General features: G+C 38.7%; 1 protein-coding gene across 3 annotated transcripts in view; it reads right to left on the minus strand.

Moving 5' to 3' along the window:
• CDKL5 (cyclin dependent kinase like 5) overlaps positions 1–23,481 on the minus strand; it is a 132,633-nt gene that overhangs the window by 40,336 nt on the left and 68,816 nt on the right. For all 3 annotated transcript variants that reach the window (XM_030476703.1, XM_030476700.1, XM_030476701.1), the window contains 4 exons: positions 9,495–9,540; positions 6,364–6,500; positions 3,201–3,321; positions 1,938–1,997 (listed from right to left, as the gene is read on the minus strand). In XM_030476703.1, the coding sequence (XP_030332563.1) occupies positions 1,938–1,997; positions 3,201–3,321; positions 6,364–6,500; positions 9,495–9,540 (364 nt within the window). The remainder of the gene's footprint in view (positions 1–1,937; positions 1,998–3,200; positions 3,322–6,363; positions 6,501–9,494; positions 9,541–23,481) is intronic.

A 23,481-nucleotide genomic window follows, 5' to 3' on the forward strand; every position in this document is an offset into this window, starting at 1 on the left:
CACACATAAACAGTAAGAAAAACAGAAACTCCCACAATTTAGTCTTCTTTCCTTGAGATTGTGCTGCTCACCATGAGTACATTGTGATTGCATGTATTTTCCAACAGTAAGAGGAAAATATGGCTGAAGCATACAGTGTGAGCAAAGCAACGGACCACACAGAACGTCACTGCTAGTAGAATTCACATCGTCTAGTGAGAAAACGGATGTCCAGAACACAACTGTACCATTTGTTCAGCTTTATATCTTCCTGTAATACTGTTGCACAGAGGATGTTGACATGAGTTCACATGCAAAGATCTGTTAGCTGATGGCACATACCAACTCTAATGGTGAATGTTACTTGAGGCAGGGAGGGCGAGGACCAGGGAAGGCTCTTCCCCCTGGACATGGAAGGAGCTGAGGGTGAACAGTTCCCATAAGGACCCCACTGGGTGCTCCTGCTTGTGATGCTGTTAGCCCTGCTTGGAGCAGATATTGGTCAGGGGCAGGTGCTGCCTGCTGATTGGTTGTTAAACTCTGCGCAAGGCAGTGATTGGGTCCCTAACCACTCAAAGCTAGTGCGGAGAGGGAGCAAGGAGGATGCTACACCAGCCCCAGTGGAAGACCCCTGGCTCTGCCAACCCCAGAGGGGTCCCCTTTGCAGGGGGGCAAGGCCCTGAAAATGAGTGTAGGGTAAGGGAAAAATCCTGCCCACCAGCTCTGGGCAACAGTGCCAGGGCAGCCTGGGCACAGAGCTGCCAGGGGAGGGTCGCCACAGCACTGCAGACGGGAGGTCTGTGGATACCAAAAAGGCGTGCTGAGTGCACCACACACAGTACCCTGGTGTTCTGTCAGAGCTGTGCAGTTCCTTACAATGCAGAATAAATTGCCCTTAATTCAAAGTACTCACGTGGACAAAATCTTCTAAGACTTTTCCTAGAATGTTTATTGTTTCTGAATGCTTAAGCAAAAATGCCTTTAGGATTAAAAGAAATAAGCAGCACTGCAAATGACAAATGCCTTTTTTGTGTTCCTAAAAAACCTGTTTCAATCTATTTTTTATTTTTTTCAGTTCTTTTCATTCAAAATTGCAGAGGATTGAAATGACAGCTTACAAACCACTCTCACTGCAAAGTGCCCTTGGGTAGCATTATGGAATTGTTTTTTTATTTACCAAGCCAAACTGTAAGATTTTTAGAGGGAAAAATACTTTGTTCTGTGTTTCTGTAGCATTTAGAATAAAAATACAGATTGTTGGAACAGCATACAGTCTGCTCTGTTGTCTTCTGGGGATTACTCACATGGGCAAAATTCGCCTTGTGCTTGGGTGCTGATTCTTCAAAGCCATAAAGCTGACATTAAACAGGTACTTATAGGTCAGGAAACACCAAAGTTAACATTACATATACAACTCCGACTCTACCCTCCAACCATTCAGTCATTAATCATATGCGGACATGTGATTCCTTCATTAACGTAACCATAAAAGTTGACCTATAACTACACACATAACAGTCCTTGAAAGCCAGTGGTTCAAAAAACAAATGAAACCCGTAAGTTTATTGTATCTTTACTAAACAAGGGAAAATTATCTTTTAATATACAGGCCAGATACACCTACAGTTTTGGTAGCCTCCTAATCAGCTTATTGTCTGAGCTCTTTTCAGCTGGGTGCCAATAACACTGCTAGTAAAAAGCCTTGTCAAATACAGGAAAAGATAAATGCAGCATTTCTATCTACATGTTAATACAGGCATTTAACAGGGCATGAAAATTAAGCCCAGTGATCTTTTGAATTAAAGAACTAGCCACCAACCTGAAGTAGTAAGCAATTCTGACCACTAAAAGGGTTTTAAACAGCACGTACTGTAGAACTCCTGTAAGGATAAGGCAAAACTCCACTGCAAGAGATTTTCTTTAAGGAGGTTAAGAAGCAAGGTATCTACTGAACTTACCAAAGTCACACAACTTCAGCACATCATTGTGGCTTATTAAGAGATTCTCTGGCTTGATATCTGGAGTATCAGAGTGGGAGGAAAAAAAAAATGCCGTTAACTTCTCTTTTCAATTTCGAACTTTGTCAACAAATATTATTTCATTATAACGTATTTAGAGTTCTTCATGCAATCATAAACAAAGCATTACAAGAGCAACTGCTGAAACAGCTTCCAGCTATTCAGTTTGTGAACATGCAGAATTAATTTTCTGCCTTTTGAAGTCTTTTCAAGTGTTTCCCAACAAAATATTGGAAGATAAAAGGTGCTTACAGATATTCCTGGGCAGCAAACCAATATACAGAATATAGCATATTGCAAAATACTACAAAGAACTGACATTTAATCACCCACTTAACCAATAAGACATGTGTTGTGCTCAACATTTTCAGTTATGATGATCTTCTTGATTGCCTCTTGTCCTTTGTTTACAAAAATGTGTTCTCGAGCTTTAAGTTTTTTTTTTTTTTTAATTCCTGTATGGATATTGTGGTATCCATGTATAGTATATTTTTCTAAGTATATTTTACAAAACATTTTCAGACTCCTGCTTATGTTTGATCAATCTTAAATATAAATAGCATATTGTATGGGAAATTTAATTGATTGGAAACATGAATTAGAAATGTTACTCTTGGAAAGCCACAAAGCAAAATACAATTTTATTAAATCAGGATAAAGCACATAAAACTACCTAAAGTGACACATCAAGATATGTACACTCTAAGTGCTCGAAGCTTAGAGGAGAAAGTAATTATACAGAGTTAAACTCATGGGAGCTGGGAGGAACTGCCTTAAGATGTAAAACACAGGGTGGACCAAGCTTTAAGTTTCAAGTTATTTTTCTCCTAATATTCTACTACCAGATTCAAAAGTGAAATGACTAAGCATCATGAAATGTTTAAAAAAATTCCTTTTCCTTTTTGTTACAGTAACATCTGTACTGGAGTTTCACTTCACTATGCATATAATAAAACATTTATACCATATCCTAAAGACTGGACAGCAAACTTTACATGTAGATGAACTGAGTTTTAAAATTATCTGAAGTCATGCAACAGACTTAAGAGCCAGTCAAATTTACAGATTTTTTTTTTTCTGTTGATATAAAGCAATTACTTATATTTATGTTAAATGCAAATTACTTCAAGCTGAAACATCTTTCCCTTTAGAAAGCAAGTTCCTACCTGGGGCTTATTTCCATGCAGAGAACTACACACTTACCTCTATGAACAATATCATTCTTATGGCACCAATGAATTGCTTTAATTAGCTGGTAGATATAGCTTTTCACTTTTTCTGGTGGAACTCCATTTGGCATTTCTTCTAGCAATTCAAGCATATTCTAAATGTTTAAAACACACATTATTTAATATGAAGTTGTACTCTAGTTGCTAGAAGATAACATACTTTCAGCATTTTGATGCAACGTACTTAGGCCACTGAGCCTGGCTATGAAAAAATCAATAGTTAAACACTAAAGGAGAGTATTTTAATCATAAGTATACTACTACCTGATCTATTTCTAGAGAAAGCACTTGTGAAGATTATAATCCTTAAAGGTTTATATACACAATCCTTACGGGTTTATATACACAAATATACCACAAGTCCTTGAAAGACTGTAATCAAACCACTTACGCTAAAATTTCTAAACAGTCCTCGTTACAAAAATTTGCTCAAACAGAACCAGCAGGTCAGTGTGGCTATATGAAAATTTTAGTAGAGCACAGAATTTTGTAAATATCCAGTGGTGCTTTAACACACTGTTTTCTTCATTATTAAGCTAGTTTACTGCTTTGACTGGGCCATGATTAATCACAAACCATGTCTGTATGTGAATGGGTATAGTTAAAGCAACACGAGCCTTTTAGTGAAAATGGAGTAACAGATATAAAACATGTCTCATAGGTGCAAAAATAGCAACCTAGGACGTATCCTGTAGCTATATAACAGCAATACGAATCTTGGACATATTTGCACTACAGTATCTATGCCATATTAACTCTTTATGGATATACCTAGGGAAGTAAATAGATTGATTATACCAACAAATTTCCTCTTTGAAAAAGGACACTTAGATTCCCATTATGTTAGCAAATGTCTCCAATTTTGCACAATTAGAAGTACAGGGGATTTTTCACTCTGAATCCTGACTGAATAATGAGCAGCAGCAGCCCACTTGAAGAGAGAAAAGTCTTATTTACTGAACACTGAAATAGAGATAAGTATTTTGGCTCTGTTGCTGTACACAACTCATTTAATTATGGATTTGAGCATCTGTAGATTTTTCATTTAAAATATATTTACCTTGTCTTTGACAAATATTTTCTTCAGCTGTAGAATACATTCTTTTGAGGTTTCTCTTGTAAAATATTTTAATGAACACACATATAAGACGAAACAAATGGAGACTGACAATATTTGAAAAAAAAAAAAAATCTAAGTTTTAAAATCTGTGAATAAATACTGGAACATGTGCTTGAGTGTAAGTTTCCTTAGAAATACACTTCAGATCTGAGTAAGAAAATTTTCTGTTTAGGAATCACATTGATTTTAGTTAGACTCTTGTCCACATAAAGCGTGTGGATCTTGATAAGTCAAGAAGTTAGTGTTACAAATAGGAACCAAAATAGTAGCATCAACACAGCAAGACATAATCCTATATAAAGACATTAACTAAGGAGATGATGAATAAAGAAGATTAGACTAAAGGTGAATTTAAGTAATCTGGATTTGAGTTTTGCAGAGCTAAGATTCCCTAAAGGACACAAGGTGCTCATTACCAGTTAAAACAAAAATTAGCTTACTCTAGCACATTTTATTTAATTCCTCCTACTCTCCCCTCATCCAAAAAAACAGAAATCATCCCGGTCTTCAAAGAAACTATTTGACACATCTGAAAATGAGGAATGCTTGTGGATGGCAGTGTTTAACTGAAAACAAATGCAACCATTATAACACAGAAACTACATTAGGCACAGACTATACATGATTTCCACCATTATCATTATATTCTTTTATTCTGACGCAAATAACGTTAGATATTGCAGCCTAGTTTCTTACCAATACTAACTATATTTGAAGTATACTCCTTATCAGATCAATTAAATGTCTTTCACTTATGCTGCTCTTCCAACCCACCACTATGGAGAGCTTAGCCAAGTCAGCTATAATAGAAAACTAAATGTATGTTCTAAATTGGTGTGTGGTCAAAGACATTCCACGTGTCTGGAACAGTTACAAGGAACACAGGTGGAACAAGCCAAGTTTTGGATGTTAGTTCTATGATCTACCACATCGGAAGGTGCTGAGCTGCTGGTGAAAAACAAAACTGATTTTGGCCAAACTGTGAGCTAATACTGGTCACCTCAAATTATGCAATAAAGTTGTACCACATAATAAATTGTTAATTGCATAAAGGAGACACAGTATTTAGGGTGAGGAATCTTTAAAAAAGAGATAATTGACTGAAGAGGTCTAGCACTCAGCTAAACTGAAACATCACATTGACAGATACTAAATGAAAATTTCAGTCAAGGGAGCAATATCTATTTCAGTCAAGGGAGCAATATCTTATGAAAGATACAGAGATACATATATTTAAGTTTGTGTTTATTCTTACTGTGTGTATCTGAATATCATCTAATTCTTTCCATGAAGAAATGCTAAATGGTTAGAACACAGAGGGAAGGCCTACCTTTGTCACGAACATTGCAAAAAGAAAAAAAAAAAAAGACAAAAAAAAAAGACCAATCTGTTCTAGGTTGTTTCTCCCTGGAAATAGACCAGGGTGCTTGGCAGTAGTAGGCCAATCTAAGGAAATTTTGGAATCGTTTCAAATGAGGTCAAGATTGGAGATAATGACAGTGATCTTTGCCAAATCCCTCTAAGCAACTATTGATAGTGGCCTTGTTACAGAAATATGCACACATATCCTATTTTAAACAAGGAAAGGTGGAGAAAGTTGAAACAGATTCCAAGGTCAAAAGTCTATGATCTTGTTTTGAAAGACTACGTCAAGATTCATTACACAACATAACGCAGGACAGTTAATCAGCTTTACAATTAAACAGGACTAAACAGTTTGGATAGGTAATTTTTTTTCATGTGATATGCATTCCAGTCTACATAATTTGAACATGTTCGCTTTCATATATGCAAGAACTATTTTTTTATATGAACACATCAAGTGAAAACAATAGTAAAGTTATCAGTGTTGCTTTCTCACATAAATGTCTAATTACAACAATTCAGATTGTATTAGTTTCTGCTGTTCCTTTTACAGATTAGAATAGCTTAATTTTTAAAAGTAAAGGTAATTTTAAAGACTTTTCCAGTAAATTGATGATATAACTGTGGCAAGGATAGTACAAACTCAACTCACTTTTTCCACATATTCAAAAACTAAGTATAATTTTCCTCTTCTTCTGAAGGCTTCCTTCAGCTCCACTATGTTCTCCTGCTTCAAAGTGCGAAGCATTTTAAGCTCTCGTAAAGTGGTTTCTTTGACTTCTTCATTTTCTAGAGTGCAAAGTAAAAGTGATACAGTAAAACTTCTTAAAAAACAAAACAAAATCCCAAGTAACAAGTGTTATAAAACTTCATTTTAACTCCAGTACTGTTTCTAGATACTACAGAGAAAAAGGCTGATTTTCTAATTTGGACTCTGCTGCCTGGATGCTTTTGCACTGGAAGAGAGGTAACTCTCTCCATTATACAACCCTCACAGACTTCCCATCACTACGTTCTAGGGTTTCAGTGGCAGAAAATGTTGTAAGAAACAAATCATTTGCATTTCTATCTTTTTCATTATGACGATCACTAATACGCTTCAAAAAATAAGCACGTATGTGTACAGACACATCTTCTACCCCACAAATATGTCACACACATTAAGCACTGGCAAGGTTAATATGTCCTCAGCAGAAACACTGGAATGTAAAGCTCATGTTTGAACAATGTCAAAGAAATCTATTTGATTCTAAAAATCTTTCTCCCAAAGCCATGAGAAACTTTAAGATCAAGGCACAGATTTGTAAGTCCTGCAAGATTCCCCATGAGGCTTTCAATAGAAAATCAGCAATGCAAGCCAGTGTAGCAGCCACAGAGGGCAGTAGAGCAAGTATTGGCTCAACAAAGCCTTGAATCTGATTCTGAGGAGTCAAGAAATTTAACTGTTGTTTTGACAATTTAGTTGTCTGAAAGCTGTTCAAGAGGAGTGGTTTACCTAAAGCTTTGTACACTGCCTATTATCAAGGGCCCTGAACTGACTGGGTTCTAAAGGATACTACCAACGAAATATCAAGTAAACCAGATTATATTAGGTTTCATTTTTAATTTCACAAAATGAAATCCATCAATTCAGTAAATTTGCCCATACACATGTAGGAGCAGGGTTCTTAATCTGTTAGAACTGTTATCCACAACAGAGGGATATTAAATAGGATATGATTGCATAAATTCAAAGCTAAATCATATTTGCAGGTCATGTACCACAAAGAAAGAGACAGAGGAAAAAGAAACAAGGAAGAGAAATTGTTTTTCCAAGCAAGCAGAATGCAAAAACAGGTTTGCAGTGGAGAGAGAATAACACAGGTCACACAAATGCATATAATCATCATCAGAAGAGAGAGAGAAAAAAAAAAAAGTGACATGTAGCAGGGGGGAAACAAAAGAAAATACTATCATCACAAATGTTTTGATTAAAAAATATATAATTTAGCACAATCTAAATAATTTCATTTTAAAACTGAGTGCTCGGTGTTGGCTTGCATCAGCCTGATTACATAATTTCATTTCTAACTAGAGACACTCTTTCCAGAGCATTTAGCATGCATATGTCAGATAGCAGCAAAAATTCAGTGGCAGAAAAATGGCAATAGAAACGATTATGTTATATTCAGATTTCTAATTAATTACTATATCAACAAGGCAGATGTGAAATCGGTTGAATCAAATCCATCAAATGAACTATCGTATTTCCAGAAACTTGTAAACAACTAGCTACAACTCTGAAAAGCATTCATCAGTCATACATAACTAGTATTATGTAATACTCTTGGAAAGCCAGACCTAATGGCAATGCTGCATTTTTATTTTCATTTTTTGGCAGACAGGCTAATAAAATAATCCTTTTTAGGGCTTAATATTGAGATTTATTGCCTAGAATCTATACTGAATAGCCATATCGAGTTCCAAAAAGCAATTCTGAAGTACTCTCATGAGCTGGTCAAAATGGTCACTACAATTAATTTAACATCTACACTCTTTAGCAGGGATTTAAAATGGATTTCTGAATAGCGGAGCTACAAATTTCATCAAATATACTCTTCAAGTGTCTGGAAAATCAGCTGCAAAGCATAGAGTTTGCATTGCATAAAACAGACACAAATCAGACTTTGCTGTATCTAACTGACTGAAATTTACAGTCCTTGTAACCACACCTCCACGGCCAACAGCAATCCTATAACAATAAGAAAAAAGAAAAGTTTGCTAAAATGAAGTGACTGCTGTTTCTTTAAACCACATCACTAGCTTTCAGCTAAAGCCTTGGTATATGGCAAATCATAGCTGCCTCGCCTCAGACCAGGATGAATCCTCTTATTACTTCATACTTGGCTTCTCCTTCTGGTTTTGCTAGGCCATTAGGGATCAGGATTAACTTCTGATGTATGCAAGGCAGGCAGTTGCTTTCATGGTTGATTTCCAATTTTGCCTATGATAGGATACTAGGATTCACTGTCCTCCAACATGCTCAGGTCAGAGAGCCAGTATTGCGTTATACAAATCTCTGGGTTTATTACTGCTGCGTGAGGAATAAGCATGTGCAGCCCTGCAATAATTTCTATGTGTTCTGCTTTGCGCCATCCACTTTGCCAGCAACAGTAAGCCTAGCAGGAGATGGCTCTTCTCCCCTCTCAGCAAACTCAGAAATACTGGAGGGTTTACGGAAGCTGCTGTGAGGAGGCAAAGAGCAAGTTTCCTGTGAAGAGTGCAATCTGCTGAAGGCAGGACAGAGCCTCTGCCTCACCACCCAGCTCCCTCAAATCCTCCCACAGATCCCTGAGAGCTCCCTGTTTCCAATTCATACCACTGAACTTCTCAGTGATTTCTGTTTCCTTCATTCACGCCTTCAGTTTCCCCTAACATTTAGGTCGCCTCCCATAGATGAAGGGTGATAAAGCCCAAAGACTCTGGAAGCCCTACTACAAGGGGTTTTTGCCATTTTCTGATCACATCCACTCTTCAAGTGGTAGATCTTACTACTGTGTATGACACTGCAATCTCAGCCATATTAAGATGGATGGACCAAGAAAGAAAGGTAGTTATCTAGTTGGAGTGTATAATGCAGTCCCTAGGCAGGTATGAAGGATCAAGTGCCTTGAACAGTCACAGAGCTAATAGATCATTATCATCTTTAAATCATGTCTTGATATACGAGACCTCTTATTTTCACTGGAGAGATATTAACAATGTAGTTATCTTCATGAAAGATTAGGCAGCAGAAAAGGTTACCTTCACTGTCTTTGAATTTCTTGATAGCCACAATTTCATGTGTCTCCTGTAAAACAAAAGCAAAGACAGGGAAATGAGCAAGATCTGCTATTTTCTCTTGTTTGTTTGTTGCTTTTTTTCCCCTGAGCATCAGACAAAGAAAAAAAAAAAAGCATCCAGAGAAATTTCACAATGTGAAACAAAATTAATTAAAAATCTGGTAAATACCTCAGTGATCAGGCCAAGCACAATACAAAACCACGTGTTGCAGATATGTCACAATTAGAAACCCCAGTGTGAAAAAAACAAAGTGAAAGGCCAAAAAATCATATTTAAATGCCTTGTACCAATATCAATTAAATTTTCAGAAGAGTTGTTCCTCTGACTCTTGTTGCTTAGTTATTCTGAAATACTAATGATGAACGATGCTTCATCTGATCAAAGTATGAATGTGGGTGCTTATCTCTGTGAGCTGAAATGAAAATACTGTACTAGCATGTGACTAATGCTTACAACGAGACCCGTAGTTTTGGTGCCAAAAGTTTTGGGGTTTCAAAGCTCAAATATCCACAAAGAACATGATTTTAGGAAAGCAAATTCTCTGTGCCTTCTTAAAAAAAAAAGTTGTTGTCTTAAGGGAAGCCCATCCAACACCAGAATCACTAATTGTGTCTGAAAGTGTTAATCTGTGACTACTACTAGATGTGTTGGGGGAGGGGAGTATTGATCCATCCCAACACTCCTGGTCAGTTGCCAGCACCTGTAATAAGTGCTTGGAGCGATGCAGAGATGTTCCAGCTGCCCCAGCCATTGAGTCGGCTGCATTTGGAGCTCTGCTAAGGTGCCTCTATACAAACGCCCGTAGTATGGGGAACAAGCAAGAGGAATTAGAGATGTGTGCAAGGCTACGGGAATATGATGTCATTGGTATCACAGAAACATGGTGGGATGGCTCCTATGACTGGAGTGTCGGAATGGAAGGTTACAGGCTGTTTAGAAAAGACAGTCCAGGCAGACGGGGAGGGGGCGTTGCTATCTATGTCAGTGATAGGCTGGAGAGCATGGAACTCTGTCTGGGGACAGGTGATGAGGTAACAGAGTGTTTGTGGGTCAGGATCAAAGGGAAAACAGCAACGGGGGACATTACGGTGGAGATCTGTTACAGGCCGCCTGATCAAGAGGACTCTGTGGATGAAGCGCTCTACAGACAGATAGGAGCAGCCTCACGCTCGCAGGCCCTGGTCCTCATGGGGGACTTCAACCATCCTGACATCTGTTGGAGGGACGGTACGGCCCGGCACAAGCAATCCAGGAGGTTCCTCGATTGTGTGGAAGACAACTTCCTCTTTCAAGCAATAGAGGAGCCGACGAGGAGAGGTGCCATGCTGGACCTTGTGTTCACCAACAGGGAGGGACTGGTTGGAAATGTGATGCTCCAGGGCAGCCTTGGCTCTAGTGATCACAAGATGGTTGAGTTTGAGATCCTCAGGACAGTGAGAAGAGCATGCAGGAAGCTCACTGCCCTGGACTTCAAGAAAGCAGACTTTGGCCTCTTCAGGAACCTCCTTAGTAAGGTTTCATGGGATACAGTCCTAGAGGGCAGAGGGGCCCAAGACTGCTGGTCGATATTCAAGGATCACCTGCTACGTGCTCAAGAGTGTTGCATCCCGACTAGAAGAAAGTGCAGCAGGAGGGCCAGGAGACCTCCATGGATGGACAAGTAGCTGCTGAGGAAACTTAGAGGGAAAAAAGAAGCTTATAGAAGCTGGAAGCGAGCACAGGCGGCCTGGGAAGAATATAGGAGCATTGCCCAGGAAGCTAGGGACCAGGTTAGGAAAGCTAAGGCCCAGCTAGAATTAAGTTTGGCAAGGGATGTAAAAGATAACAGGAAAGGATTCTATAGATACGTAGCAAATAAAAGACAGACTAGGGACAATGTGGGCCCTCTCCAGAAGCTATCAGGAGAACTGGCTACCACGGATTTGGAGAAGGCTGAGGTTCTTAATGACTTCTTTGCCTCCATCTTCACCAGCAAATGCTCTGGCCACACCACGAAAGTCTTGGAAAGCAAATGCAGGGACTGTGAGAATGAAGACCTTAGGCCCACTGTAGGAGAGGATCAGGTTCAAGACCATCTTAAGAACCTGAACGTGCACAAGTCCATGGGACCTGATGAAATCCATCCACGGGTCCTGAAGGAGCTGGCGAATGAAGTTGCTAAACCACTGTCCATCATATTCAAAAAATCCTGGCAGTCAGGTGAAGTTCCTGATGACTGGAAGAAGGGTAATATAACCCCCATTTTCAAGAAGGGGAAGGTGGAAGACCCAGGGAACTACAGGCCAGTCAGTCTCACCTCTGTGCCTGGCAAAATCTTGGAACAGTTTCTCCTAGAAAACATGCGAAGGCACATGAAAAACAATGAGGTGGTTGGTGACAGCCAACATGGCTTAACTAAGGGGAAATCCTGCCTGACCAATTTGGTGGCCTTCTGTGATGGAGCCACGGAACTGATGGACAGAGGCAGAGCAGTTGACATCATCTACCTGGACTTGTGCAAAGCGTTCGACACTGTCCCGCATGGCATCCTTGTCTCTAAATTGGAGAGACATCACTTTGATAGATGGACCACTCGGTGGATCAAAAACTGGCTCGATGGCCGCACGCAAAGAGTTGTGGTAAATGGCTCTATGTCCAGTTGGAAACCTGTAATGAGTGGTGTCCCTCAGGGATCGGTGTTGGGACCGGTCCTGTTCGACATCTTTGTCGGCGACGTGAACAGTGGGATTGAGTGCGCCCTCAGCAAGTTTGCCGACTACACCAAGCTGTGTGGTTCGGTTGATACGCTGGAGGGAAGGGATGCCATCCAGAGGGACCTTGACACGCTTGTGAGGTGGGACCATGCCAACCTTATGAAGTTTAACCAAGCCAAGTGTAAGGTCCTACACCTGGGTCGGGGCAATCCCAGGCACTGCTACAGGTTGGGCGGAGAAGAGATTCAGAGCAGCCCTGCAGAGAAGGACTTGGGGGTGTTGGTTGACGAGAAGCTTAACACGAGCCGGCAGTGTGCGCTTGCAGCCCAGAAAGCCAACCGTATCCTGGGCTGCATCAAAAGAAGCGTGACCAGCAGGTCAAAGGAGGTGATCCTGCCCCTCTACTCTGCTCTTGTGAGACCTCACTTGGAGTACTGTGTACAGTTCTGGTGTCCTCAACAGAAAAAGGACATGGAGCTGTTGGAGCGAGTCCAGAGGAGGGCCACGAGGGTGATAAGAGGGCTGGAGCACCTCCCCTATGAAGACAGGCTGAGAGAGTTGGGGCTGTTCAGCCTGGAGAAGAGAAGGCTGCGTGGAGACCTCATAGCAGCCTTCCAGCATTTGAAGGGGGTCTATAAGGATGCTGGGGAAAGACTCTTCCTTAGGGACTGTAGTGGTAGGACAAGGGGTAATGGGTTTAAACTTAAACAGGGGAAGTTTAGATTAGATATAAGGAAGAAGTTCTTTACAGTGAGGGTGGTGAAGCACTGGAATGGGTTGCCCAGGGAGGTTGTGGATGCTCCATCCCTGGTGGTGTTCAAGGCCAGGTTGGACAGAGCCTTGGACCACGTGGTTTAGGGCAAGGTGTCCCTGCCCATGGCAGGGGGGTTGGAACTAGATGATCTTCAGGTCCTTTCCAACCCTTATGATTCTATGATTCTATGATTCTGCCCCTCTGCTCTGCTCTCATGGGACCTTACCTGGTGTACTGCATCCAGCTCTGAGGCCCCCAACACAAGAGGGATGTGGACCTGCTTGAGCAGTTCCAGAGGAGGCCACAAGGATGGTTCAAGGGCTGCAGCACCTCTGCTATGAAGGGAGACCAAAAGAGCTGGGGTTGTTCAGCCTGGAGAAGAGAAGGCTCCAGGTAGACCTTAGAGCTGCCCCAGATATCTTACAAGAAGTCTGGGGAGGGTCTTTTTACATGGGTGATAGGACAAGGGGTAATGGCTTTATGTTGAAAGAGGGTAGATATAGATATTAGGAAGAAATTCTTTACTATGGGGGCTGTGAGTCCCTGGAACAGGTTGCCCAGGGAACTTACGGATGCCCCATCCCTGGAAGCATTCAAGGCCAGGCTGCATGGGGCTTTGATCAACCTGGTCTAGTGGAAGGTGTCCCTGCTCATGGCAGAAGGGTTGGAACTGGGTGTTCTTTAAGGTCCCTTCCAACTCAAACCATTCTACGATTCTATGATATTGTTACTACTAAGTTATTGTTATAATTATTAACTCTAACTATAGTAATAATACCAATAGTTACTAGCACTATGAAAGAACAGTGCTAAGAGGGTGCATGAATTTAGCTTATTTGACTTCTGGTATCTACTTCTAGGTGCTTTGGCTAATTAAGCTTTTGAAAGGTTTTTCAGAAAAGGAACACTGTATTTGCCCTCAAAAGCCTCTGCTAACTGTAATATACCTATGTTTAGACAGTGTGCATATACCACTTTTCAGATGAGCCAAATTTATCCATTAGCTTTACATTCTTATTTCACATGAAAGAAAAGAAAAATCTGTAGACGTTTCAGCAACCATCAAAAGGCTGTATTTTCATTCTCGAAGTAATGGCTAAGTACGCTGAAAGAAATGTAGGACTTAAGAGCTGTTGCCTCACACGGACAGCAATTCTGCACCATTCAAGAAATGTAGTCCACGTGGCTTCTCTGCCATATGCTGCTGTCCCTCGTGCATACAGTGAATGTGATTGTTTTGGCAATTAAGTTTTGAAAGCTCTTGGGTCACAGTCTTAGAAAGAGTTATATAAGATATGCTACCAAACGTCCTATAGAATTTTGAATGCTCACGGTATCTAAAGCACAAATGGCTCTATGAAGAATGGGAACAGAAAGACTTCACCAACACACATATGGAAGAAAAGGTTACCCAAACATTTCACTTGTATTTCCTCATTAAAATAGTTAATGGTGTCATAATTAAGCAACCAAGAATTTATACATGACATATTCCCTATCTTAAAAAAAAAAACCAACACAACAAACAACAAACAATGTATTCAAATAATGCAAAGTGAAACAACACCAAAAATAAGACTAGACAATCGGTGCTTTGAGGAGTTGCAGTAGTAACATTTTGTTTCTCCTTAGGGAGGGACATTCTTGTCTAGGTTTACTTGGAGGACCTCATCCTATCTAAATGGTATTCTTTAGGCATGAGCTACTAGTGAAGCAGTGATGCCAAAGCTAAAATGGATACAAGGACACTGAATAATTCTGTGCGCATGTCCCGGGTTCAGGCCAAACCTGAAGTTTCAAACAAGTACTGACATGAAAAGCAAACAGACATCACATTTCTAAGCCCTGAGAAGATGGACACAAGTGGAGACAAAAAGAAAAGCAGAGCTGTGAGCAGTGAGGGAATTCAACAGTGAAAACTCACACCTGTGAGAACCTTAAAGGTTCTTTACTGATCAAATTCAGACTTCGTTAGTTAAAGTCCTTCTGGAGCTCTTTTGTGGATCTGGTTCTCTGCTCTTCCAAAACAGGCCAAACTGCAATTCTCCAAAATAGAATTGTCATTCTCTAAAACAGCTTTTTTTCAAGAAGTTTTTTTTAAGACAGAAAAAACCCTGTCTGAAACAGGACATTACTGAAAATAATGTTCAGTCTGACTGTGGAAACCTCCTTAGACATGTGGAAATCTCCTTAGACAATAGCTCAATATCCAACTCCAAGCATGGAAAATTCTTATATCCAATTAATGTATTTGTCATGGTAGATAAGCTGTTACTAGTTGGTTCAATGTTTGAGACCTCAATGAACACCAAGGAAAGAAAAAAACTCTAGAAATACTAAATATTCTGTGCTTTTTATGGAACACAATATCCATTCTGATCTCTACTACTTCCTACTACTAGCTTATATCATGAAGTACATTTATTACTAAGCATCTCATTATCTTGTTCTACTAAAAGATTCTGGCCTCAATGTTTCACTTTACATTTTGAGGCACCAGCAAATTTGCAAAAGCACAAGTCAATTCTCTTTTAGTATTGGTATTACCTCTGCTTATTGAGCACATATGTTATGAACATTTTATGTTATAAAACTGTTATAAAACTGTAAGAAAAGCACTGTTTTTCAGTGAAGTATACAACAGATACCACTGTGCAAAAGGATGTACACAAACTGATTATTCAGACTCTGTCATTACATGTTTCTAAAATGGAGCAAAATATCTCTCTTCTCCATGTACAAACCTGTTAATACCATTTAATAAGGGTAAAACAAAAATTTCTCAATCTATGTCTCTTCTATTTGTTTTTTAGATAAATATATATAGAGAGAAAGGACAAAGGAGATACTTGTCCACAGTAAAAGCATATCTGCGGTCTTGGAGATGGGAATGACTTTACGTTAGATCTCAGTCCTTTACCTCAAAATACGCATGGAAATTGCATCTGGAGAAAACATGTGGTTTACTGTCTGTCTGCTTAGCCACAGATGAGAGGGGGGTATCCATGTGGGAGCTGAGCAGTTCTTACAGCCCTTCTGCTAGCCACCCAGAGATTTCTCTCCCAGGTTTTGTCACAAGATTGTAGCACCTGATGTTTCCCATCAGCAGTATCACACTAGAAGAGTTCCCTGATTTGAAAGCATTTAATTTTATCTCTTTTAAAGGATAGAGGTCCCCTATTGTTCCATTGTGTCCACATAGTACATATAACAGTGCTTTTCTAGAGCAGTAATGCATCTCCATTGTTTTCTAGAAAGATCCTTTATGTTAATGATGGGAATACTCAAGGACAAAGGTGCTACTCAGCACAACTCAAGATCTCAAAACTATAACCATTCTTCCCTAGAAAGAGAAACACATCCTGCCAAACTATATGCTGTTCTTGAAAATGCCACGTGAGGAAAAGAAAAAAAAAAAAAAAATCTTCAAATATTTGTCCCTATTTTACTTCAAAGGTTTCTGTTAGTACTGTTTTTCCTTTTTCTTTTGCATATCAAGGAAAAATTGACACAAAGCATAGGTACACAAAAAGATTCTTGTAAAATGGATAAAATTATGTCCTTTAGAAAATTACATCATTCAGTTATAATTTACTGCCTCACCCTATGTGATTACAGGAATTTCTCAAGTGTGTTTTTTTTAAGCAACCAAAAGAATAGTGTTTATAAAAATCAACAAACATGAGCAGAGATGGCAATAGTCAATACTGAGCATGTCCCATGGTCAAGCAGCACGTGGCTGCTTTAACTCAGGCAGTGCTGCTCAAGCAATACCTAGTGCATCACATCAGGGTTTTATGCTGATATACTAAGTGGCATATTAAGACATGATCTGGTGTGTTCTGTGATTGGCTCATGTTTTCTGAATGTACAGGTATGAGGCTATAAGACCTAAAGATAAAATGCAAGCTTAATGTCTGCTAGAAAATGTTAAATTGATCATATTCTCCTCTTATAGATATTTACATTTTATAAAAATAATTTAGAAGCAAGTAAGAAACTGTGATTTGATCCTCACCAAACCATAACTACATCCATAAATCTAGTTTGCCACAAAAAAAAAAAAAAAAAAAAAAAAAAAAAAAATCAACAAAATTCAGCCAAACATATCCTATGGCTCGTGCCTTTTCTGAACAAAGTAGTACATTTTTTCTTCAACTTGCATAAGCATTATTATGTTCTTCAAGATTTAAGTGTTTAGAATCGATCTTTCAATAATCTTGATTCTAGCAAAAATCACAGAACATTAAGCAATCACCAGTGAGGCAACAGAAGCCCATGAAACCATTACGAAATAGCAAAGCATTTATTTCTCAGGAGTTGCTTAAAATGAATTTTTTAAAAATGAGTAAATTCATTTTTCAAAGTTACTCTCAAAACAAGAACAGAAAATATTAACATTTTAGTATCGATTAATGTATCAATGTATGCTAATGTATAGATGTAACATTTGTCATTAGATAAGACTTTAAACTTACATCAAGCTACCTTGCAATGCAGGTTCTGAGAGGTAACAGGCATCATTACCTCCATGTAAATCAGATCCTTAAGATATCATCCAGACGCTGTCCTGAGTCCATTTGCATTCTGCCTTAAAACACTGCTACTTTTGGACAGTATTAACAGATAAGACAGCTTCCTGTCTTCTCAAGACTTCTAATATTAGGTGCTGGCAATTTTGAAACATTACTTTCAAAATTTTGTGGAGTATCTTAGAATATTCTCTGTAGAAAAGAGATGTGTAAGATGATGGATTTAATTTCTTTTTTCAAAGAGTTTGGCATTGGAAAGTGTAAGTAATAGCACTGTGTATTCTTGTACACCTAAAATACTTCAAGGAATTTCCATGAAGAGGTGTTTCTCTCTTTTAATCCTGTATTTCTCCCTTGAGAAAATTGTAAATCTCCTATTTTTCAGTTAAATACCACACTTGGTTATATATGAAATACCACTCTTAGCATAGCAGAACTTTCAGGAAATTGCTTCGTAATCCAGAAGTCCTATTTATTTTTAGGAAGAGACAGAGCCTCTGGTAAATACTAACAGAACAGTATGTCTGAATTATCACAATGCCTCTATTTACTGGAAAATGGATTAGAATTTTTCCAACATATACCTGTTAGTTTACTTGAGAAGAAGCATCCAGAATGAATCACAACAAATCAATTTCATATCTCTTGAAAGCAGAATGTTATTTACTAACCAGCAAAGCGCAGAAGACTCTTAATAGAATAGAGATTTATATACTTCACAAACCCATTTTAAAGAAGATGGCTACACTGTCTCCTAGTTGAGGAAGAACAAGAGGAGGACTAGAGAAAGCCTAAACCACTCTGGACCCACTAGAAGATTTCTGAGGAGGAACAGCTATAAAAGCTTAGCTATTCCAGTGGGGAAAAAAGGATAAGAAAAGGCTGAAACCTTTCGCTACCAGTTTGTCAGGAAACAACCCGTAAGTGTGTGCAGCAATGGAAAGAGACTTTTTTTAAAAAATGCAAGCAGATTGAAACAGTTTCTCTGATTCCTTTATCTATGTCTTTCATAAACACTTGCAACAACTGTTTTGTCTGTTCAAATGTTACAAGTAAATGTTTGCATTACAAGTTTTACTTGTCTGGTTTAAATCAAGTGTAATTTAAGGGAATCATAAACAGCAAGCATTTCTCACCCAACCACGGGATGAATCTGTAAGCCATTTGAGTGGCTCACTTGTTTCAGGCTCCCAGATTTGCGCCCTCCTCTGAACTGCCCCAGCCCTCGTGGCAGGCTTGAGAGAGACCAGAGGGTCCCCCCTCTGCTGGTGGCAGAGGCTCTCCAGACTGCAGTGAGTTTACAGGCTTGCAAGACATTGGGGCTGGAAGGAACCTCTCAACCAACCTTCAGCGTCCCCGTCCCTGGAGATATTCTGAATAGCATTAGAGATATGCAAACTCAACCAGGACAAGATTTGGAGCAACTGCTGTAGCTGATTCTGCTTTGAGCAGTTATTAGGAGGCACACCTGAATCCTGAGGAGTGCATTACAACGTATGCATCTTACAGTCTTCAAAAACTTGAAATCTACCAATTTATGGTCTGGGCTTTTTTTTTCCTTGTATTTTCCACATAAGTTGCAAAAACTGATCTCAGCCTTGCAGGCAAGTCCCTCCCACTTTCATTTACTTTGGCAGAGGTGCACGGAGTGATTCAGAGCAGGACTAAAGTTAAGGTGCTGTCAGTCACCTCTGCATAAATGGAGGAAATTACTTCCCTAGACTCCCAAGGAAGCCTGGGGTGGGGCTCATCTCTCTAGACTGAAGTTAGTTCTGTGCAAATTCTCCCATCCTCATCTTTTACATTATGCTGAATGCTGGCTCTTCATAAACAATGGCAATTAGCATTTCTTTAACCCAAGGTTATAACATCAGCATTTAAACAGTCTTGCAACCCTAAAACACTACCCTGAAAAGAACACTTAAAGGAACTGAATCCTTTCAGTATTTTCTACCAACTACTAGGCTGATGACAGCGGTTAGCATTGAAGCTTTCATTGCTCCAAATGGATTTTCATATTTATTTCCAATTTTCTCCAAGCAAGAAAGTAAATTTGTATTCCCAAAGAATTTGTACAATAGTGTAATGAAAAGGATCTGGATTAAAAAGCAGCTTTTAGGTACTATAAATACAGCTATTCTGGCTTTTTGTGCTAAACTAGTATTATTGTAGCTGTTTTTTTTTTTTTTTTTTTTAATAATCTGGCCTTCATTTCATCCCCTTGTAGCACTAATCTATATAATTTTACCATTTGGCAGTATTGTTTAATCCAACACTAGATGTAACACAGTAGCCAAATTCAGTAAATTGCTATAATTTTTCTCTGATACTGAAATGTCAATAATAGTAATTTCAATTTCAGACCTCAGTCCTCTTCCAGTTCTATTCGATTTTTTTGTCTGTTAATACAGAAATTGTGAAAATTTGTGGAATAAAAATAAAGCTATTTATAAATATCATAATACTTCATTGGGCAGATACCAGCATTATTAAATAACTTCTTATAGCATAATCTTGACACTTGGAGTACAAGTGATAACAAAGTGGAAAAGGCAGGAAGACAACCTGTACTAATTTTATGGCTTCCTTTAAGATATCGTTAACTCCATAAATGCAGAGGTCAGCAAGACATTTATAATTACACTGTATTTCTTAATTATCTGTTATCACTAACATAATGTTCCTTCACTCGGCATTTCGTAACTCAAGACTGGATAGAACTTACTGGAAAATATTCTTTGGTTTGTTTGGGTTTTTTTGTGCTTATCTCTGTGAGCTGAAATGAAAATACTGTACTAGCATGTGACTAATGCTTACAACGAGACCTGTAGTTTTGGTTGCCAAAAGTTTTGGGGTTTCAAAGCTCAAATATCCACAAAGAACATGATTTTAGGAAAGCAAATTCTCTGTGCCTTCTTAAAAAAAAAAGTTGTTGTCTTAAGGGAAGCCCATCCAACACCAGAATCACTAATTGTGTCTGAAAGTGTTAATCTGTGACTACTACTAGATGTGAGTTCTGTCTTCAAGCTTCTACTACAACAAGCAGAGCTGGACCTCAAAGTTGACCAGACACTCAAGACATGATTCAGTAGCCTAAACATAGGGATCTAGTAGCAACAAAGTCCTGATACAATTCCACAGTTTCTGGTTTCACCTCTAATTCTGAACCACAGGCTCTCGACCACGCTGTCATCCATCCCAGAAAAGACCTCCATAGTCTGAGACAATCCTTTACACAAAGGGAAACCTCACCCCCCCTTTGTCTGTTGAGCTCATCTTTCCTAAAGTACTTATATCCATCCATCATTAAGCCTCAGCATGAATCCAATTTGAACAATTTTCAAATATTAAGTAAACTTTTGGTTTAGAGCACAACCTAAAGTAGGATTTCCCAAGCTTAGTTTGCTCAGTTAACCACAATCTCCAAAAGAAAAATTGTCTATCTTGGTGCTGAGGAAAAAAAACCCCACAATAAAACCAGCAGCAGCTACTGTCATTTCCATGCTGCAGACGTACACGAGTTTTGCCCTAACTTCAACTTCCCCTCTCATGCACAAATGGCAGCAAAAACTCCTCCATATTCTGAAGTGGGCATTAAACCACAAGAGGTGGTAATATATCTATTCAGAAACAAAACAGCCATTCCAGATCTGCTCTGGAACAGAAGCAAGAGGCATGGTTGACATTATTTTTGGGTTTAATACGTTAATTTGAAAGAGAGTAACTGTTAGTAATGATAAGCTTTCCACATCTGGGAGAAAGCCCAAGCTACAATGTTGTTCTCGTCTAGAATCCCAAAGATGAGAAATTTTTTGTTCAGTGTTTCCAACTAAGGAAGAAAAAAAAAAACTAAAACCCAAAAAGGTTTTACACTGAAAACTGTTTTTTTCTTTTTTTTTTTTTTTCCTATTTTGTTCATGCAAAATAGTGTAACATCATCTTGCCCGTGCAATTTAGTAGGTAAAAGGTGTTACTTAATGCAACTAGCACCTTTGGTGCTTTTCCATATCCTCTCTCTCATACAGTATCTCCCTTCTCCTCAAGAAGCACTAAGGCTCACAAACACCCCTTTCACTTCTTTTAGATCTTTAATGATAAGATTTTTGTGCTGTTCTCTAGGGGAAAGGATGATAAATTTGAACAGAAAAATTCCACCTGTATTTTCTGTCTCCAGCTCTTTGGCTACGTATTCCAATAGACAACAGTATCATGGAAAGAATTTTTTTTTTCCTTAAGGATTTTAATGTATTCACAAAGAGACATCTTTTTGCTCTTCAGTTGTTTGGGGTTTTTTCCTCAATTAAGAGATATTTTTGCTGACATTATGTTCTTATGAAAGCAAAATTCTAGGGCAAACTTATAACAGGGAAAGCTCTATAAATGCAAGTTGGTACTATTTTCTTGTCCTCAATTTTTTAATTCTTTTAGCATTATAATAAACCAGGCTAATTTTTTCTGACATTTCTTGATCAGTTCTCTCTCTTTCCCTATCATTCTGATGGATGTTCTACAGAGCAATGCTCTTTTCTACTTCCCTTTCAATTTAGCTGTTTGGGGGTTTTTTAAGTTATTTTCCAGTCTGAATATTTGTATGGGCTTCAGTGGACACCTTAATTTCTTCTCAAAGTTTCTACCTGCAGGTCTGCAGGGAAGGAAAGGCTTTTTTTCCTCTAGGATTATACAGACAGTGCAGTCTTTAGAAGAATGTCTTAAGACAACTGCCATTTTGCTCTGCCAAGCACTCAAAACTCCATTCCTTTTAGAGATTTTTCTCTTCTTCATAGAATAGCTTTAAGGATTAAAATTCAATCCAAACTGCTTTAAGAGAGACAGCAGGCAGGATTCATTCCTCAAACACATACAGGTTTTACTGTTAGCTTTTGCGGAGGACAAAGGAACAGGAGAGCTGCCTCTATTCAAGTTGCATAGTAAATCAGTTAATTTGAGAAGCAGAATGTACATGAGGAACTAAAGGAATCTGCACACAAGGGAGACTTATGTTACTACTAACAGATGATGAAGAAATGTCAGCTAAGTCTTCATAAAAACAGCATTTCTACAGATTAAATTTCAGTTTCGGAGCTAAATTGAGAAAGAGAGTTTGTAGACTTATTTCAGGCAGTTTCTGCAGCATCCAAAGTCTCATGACTAGATGGGTATATTTTCTCTTATATCTCAAAAAGGAGAAAAAAGTCTAAACATCACAGAAGTTCCAGGAAGATTAAAAAAAAGCCCGTTCTAACAAAAATCTCCTCTACCGACAAGATTATCTAACACATCCCACTTTTAGATCTTGCACATACACGTGTGCTTTTGAGCCAGGAAAAAAAGATATGCAGAATTGTGAAAGTCCGTCCAAACATGACAAATGAATATTTCTTGGGAAAATGCGAAGGAAAATAGTGCCTTGAAACAGCACTGGAAATGTGGGGAAAGGGGATAAAAAAAGTGCAGAATGATGAGCTGAGGGTCAGGGAATATATAAGCTAAAAAGGCAAGGAAAAGAAGGCAGGCAAATGCAGGCTGAAAACAGACTGGATACGGGAACTAGGATAAGGCACCTGGACTCAGAAATCAGTATTAAAACCAGCATAACAAATAAATAAATGTGAGCTCTAAAATTTTAATGGAACCTAATTTTACTGAACGCAGAGGAATGGTAAGAATTTGGAAATAGCTGCAAACCCACTAAAACCACGTATGAGTCTCATTTCACAGAGTTCTGGCATGCACGGGAGATGAAGGCAACAGGTTACTAGTGACACCATCTCAAATACTAGAAGCTGACAGCTGTGTGACAACTGCGTGGGTATCCATATGGTGTTATATGATGAATTTTGTATTTGAAAAGTCTGGAAAATTATGTGCAGAAAAGTAAGTTTATATATAAGGATGGCAGTATTTGAGGGGAAAAAGGTAGCATTCTTTTATTAGAACTAGTGGTGCACACAAGAAACTGAAGCCCTTTT

This window comes from Strigops habroptila, chromosome 2 (genome assembly GCF_004027225.2).
Source record: "Strigops habroptila isolate Jane chromosome 2, bStrHab1.2.pri, whole genome shotgun sequence".
In the NCBI taxonomy this organism is placed as follows: Eukaryota; Metazoa; Chordata; class Aves; order Psittaciformes; family Psittacidae; genus Strigops; species Strigops habroptila.